The 3,442-nt window shown below is 36.1% G+C and overlaps 1 protein-coding gene across 1 annotated transcript in view; it reads right to left on the bottom strand.

The window, feature by feature from the left end:
• Window positions 1–157: 157 nt before the first annotated feature.
• LOC100185323 (poly [ADP-ribose] polymerase 14-like) overlaps window positions 158–3,442 on the bottom strand; it is a 16,763-nt gene continuing 13,478 nt past the window's right edge. Inside the window, exons 21-23 of the mRNA XM_026840444.1 lie at window positions 1,847–2,041; window positions 1,003–1,094; window positions 158–335 (exon numbers count right to left, since the gene is read on the bottom strand). Of these exons, the coding sequence (XP_026696245.1) occupies window positions 180–335; window positions 1,003–1,094; window positions 1,847–2,041 (443 nt within the window). The 3' untranslated portion in view covers window positions 158–179. The remainder of the gene's footprint in view (window positions 336–1,002; window positions 1,095–1,846; window positions 2,042–3,442) is intronic.

The following is a 3,442-nucleotide window of genomic DNA, read 5'->3' as shown; positions in this document are numbered from 1 at the left end:
CCTCGTGCCGCTTGCGAGTTATCATGTATGTAACTTATTTATCCTCGCACGGCTGGGAAACGACAGTTGTTATAACACGGCTTTCTGTTTCATACATCTCATGAATACACCGAGCAAACCACGTACATAACATAGTTATATAGCTATATATATAACATGCAACACATATATAGTTATACTCACGCTGTATCAGTTGTTTCAATCTTAACTTGATGTTTCCGAGCAAGCTGCCCGATTTCTTTCACCTCAATACTAGTGAGTTGTTTAATAATTTCATCATCTATGTATTTTACTGAGGTGATATTTTGTATGTGCTGGTTGATTGACTTCAATGCCTGTGTGGGGATAACAGTCATTATAACACAGGTGGGGGGGGGGGGGGGGGTTTTTTTTGCTTGCGAGTTACCACATATGTAACTTATTTATCCTTGCATGGCTGGAAAACGACAGCCATTATAACACAGGTGTTCTGTTTCATACACCTTGTGCCCGCTTAAATAGACCAACTGCTAGTGACCACTGGGTTGGAGCAATTACCGTTAAGTGTCTTGCGCAAGGACACATACGCCCAAAGTGGTGATTGAATGAATGAATGAATGTAACTTACTTTATCCTCCCGTGGCCAGAAAACGACAGTCGTTATAACACGGGTGTTCATACACCTCGTGCCAGCTTACGAGTTACCAAGTATGTTGCTTTGTGGGTGTATTATTTTTTTGTGGAGGTTTTCAAATTTTTTTATGTGTGGGTGATAATTTGGACAAACCATTAATGAACAATGGGTTTGAGCCATTGGTGGTAAGTGTTTTGGCCAAGGAAAAATAAGCCCACAATGGTAGCAACGACGAGCCTTGAACCAATTACCTCTGGGTTAGAAGCGGGCGCGCTAACCAACTGTGCTATGGTGGCAGCGTTAAGCCTTGAGCCTGTGAACCCTAGGCTGGAAGTACACTAATGACTTTGCCTCAGGGCTAGTCTGCTTAACAAACCAATTAGACTAACCTTGTCAACATTATTTTGTTGATTTGAACAAATATACAGCGTCACATTATCAGTGTCTTGAACGGCTGAGGAAAACTTGGGAAGTCCTAGTTCTGGAAAAAAAACATTAAATTGGCAGTGAACATGAGGTGTTGGTATATGGGTATATGTATTTTAGGAATAAAATCATGGTTGTTTTAAGGTACATTTCAATGAAAAAAATCCAACTTATTGGGTATACCGTTTTAATGTTTACTGTATATTGTAGTGTTGAAATACCTGGATATGCCTGCATACGCAGCTTAATAAATAAATGAATGTAACTTGCCCTCACAAAGCAGGAAATCGATGTTTATTATAACATGGGTGTTCAGTTTCATATGCCCACTTACAAGTTACCATGTATGTAACTTTATGGGTGGAATTATACAGCTTTTCTATTTTGCTGTGATTCTTGTCGAGGACCTGTGATTTATGCCAGATTTGGTCCATTACCCCTGAAAGTCTCAAGGTCACTCAGTTCAAAAGGATGTTGACACCAGTAGCACATAATTGTAATGAAGCCAAAAACCCCACAAAGCTTGGGTTATATACTCATAAAATAAAACATGGAAAACATAAAAAACAATGGGGACAAAGTAAAATGAGTTTAAAGGAGACACAAACATACAACTTAAAGGGGGCAACATATAGACAGCTTTGGAACTTTATAGGGGACAACAAAAAGGTTAAGAAATAAAAGAGATTAACAGCCCCAACACCCAAGCTGCTTACTGCTTTTGTATAACAATATTACACAACACCAATATTACACATATAACAATATTACACAACACCCAGCAATAGTATAAATATCCTAACTTACGGTTAGATTTGGAAGCCACATTAGCCTGAGATGCAGATACACCAAATTCCTGCTGAAAATCTGCCATCATCTGGTGTTGGAATACAACTATGTTGATTTGGTGCAAAGTTGGTGAAGTACGAACATTTCCTTCAAATATATGAATTGCTCGATTTATATGGCGCGCTGCTGCTGAACTGGTTAAGCTGCTGTTGCCTGGGTAAAAGCGGATAATGTTATATGTATCAAAGTAAATAAATAAATGTAACTTTTTTATCTTTGCGCGGCCAGGTAATGACAGTCATTATAATGTATTAGAATTCAATAACTCCCTTTATGTGGCGGGGAAACAACAGTCAGTATAACATGGGTGTTCTGTTTCATACACCTTGTGCTCGATTACAAGTTACCACGTATGTAACTTATATATACTTGCATGGCGGGGCAACGACAGTCGTAATAACACATGTGCTCTGTTTCACACACCTTGTGTCTGCTTACAAGTTACCACGTATGTAACTTATTTATCCTTGTATGGAGTAGAAACAACAGTCAGTATAACACAGGTGTTCTGTTTCATACACCTTGTGCTCAATTACAAATTACCACGTATGTAACTTATTTATCCTTGCATGGCGGGACGACAGTCGTAATAACACAGGTGTTCTGGTTCATACACCTCAATATGTGTTATTTGTATTGAAGTGATATAGGTTAAACACAGTACAACTCATTTTAATTTGTCGTAAGTTTGCTAACTTTGTAAAACATATTATAATTTGCGAGGAAAAAAAGTTAGGTTTATTGGATATAAAGTGCTAATTTTTTGTTTATTGGATATAAAGTGCTAATTAGGTTTATTGGATATAAAGTGCTAAAACATATTATAATTTGCGAGGAAAAAAAGTTAGGTTTATTGGATATAAAGTGCTAATTACAATTCCCAATTCAAATTAACGATAACCAGGAACAATAAGTTCACTCAGCAAATTATAATATGTTTTACAAAGTTAGCAAATACGACAAATTAAAATGAGTTGTACAAAGTGGGAAACTTACAACAAATTAAAATTGTGATGAATTTAATGGCGGATAAATAACTTTATCCGCCATTTCGATATAACATAATTTTTATTTATTTCTTCGAAAACGATAGCGAAGATCATATTATTTAAACAATTAAATGAAAGAAATCAACAGTAAAATGACGGTTGTTAAAACAGGCTATGGATAAATAGATAAAGTGTATTGAAAAGTGCGTCAGTTAAAAAGCGTGGCTGTTGAACTAAATAGCATTGACTGTTAACCTTGATAAATTATAACATTGAATACTTATATGTATTTAAGTGATATACCTATATAGGATCTGAATGTATGTATTGAAGTGATATACCTATATAGGATCTGAATGTATGTATTGAAGTGATATACCTATATTGGACCTGGATGTATGTATGGAGTAATATAATAATCGCACACCAATGATGTCATTATACCATTCAATCCTTATACATTAGTTAACCTTTAACAGGAACATAAGTTATAACATTTAATATTTACCCGGCGTAGTGGTTAGCGCGCCTGCCTGTAACCATTAGGTAATGGGTTTAAGGCTCG

Source organism: Ciona intestinalis, unplaced genomic scaffold, assembly GCF_000224145.3.
Source record: "Ciona intestinalis unplaced genomic scaffold, KH HT001266.1, whole genome shotgun sequence".
Taxonomy (NCBI): Eukaryota; Metazoa; Chordata; class Ascidiacea; order Phlebobranchia; family Cionidae; genus Ciona; species Ciona intestinalis.
The sequence above is the reverse complement of the archived record's forward strand: the minus strand, read 5'-3'. Positions and strand labels throughout refer to the sequence as shown.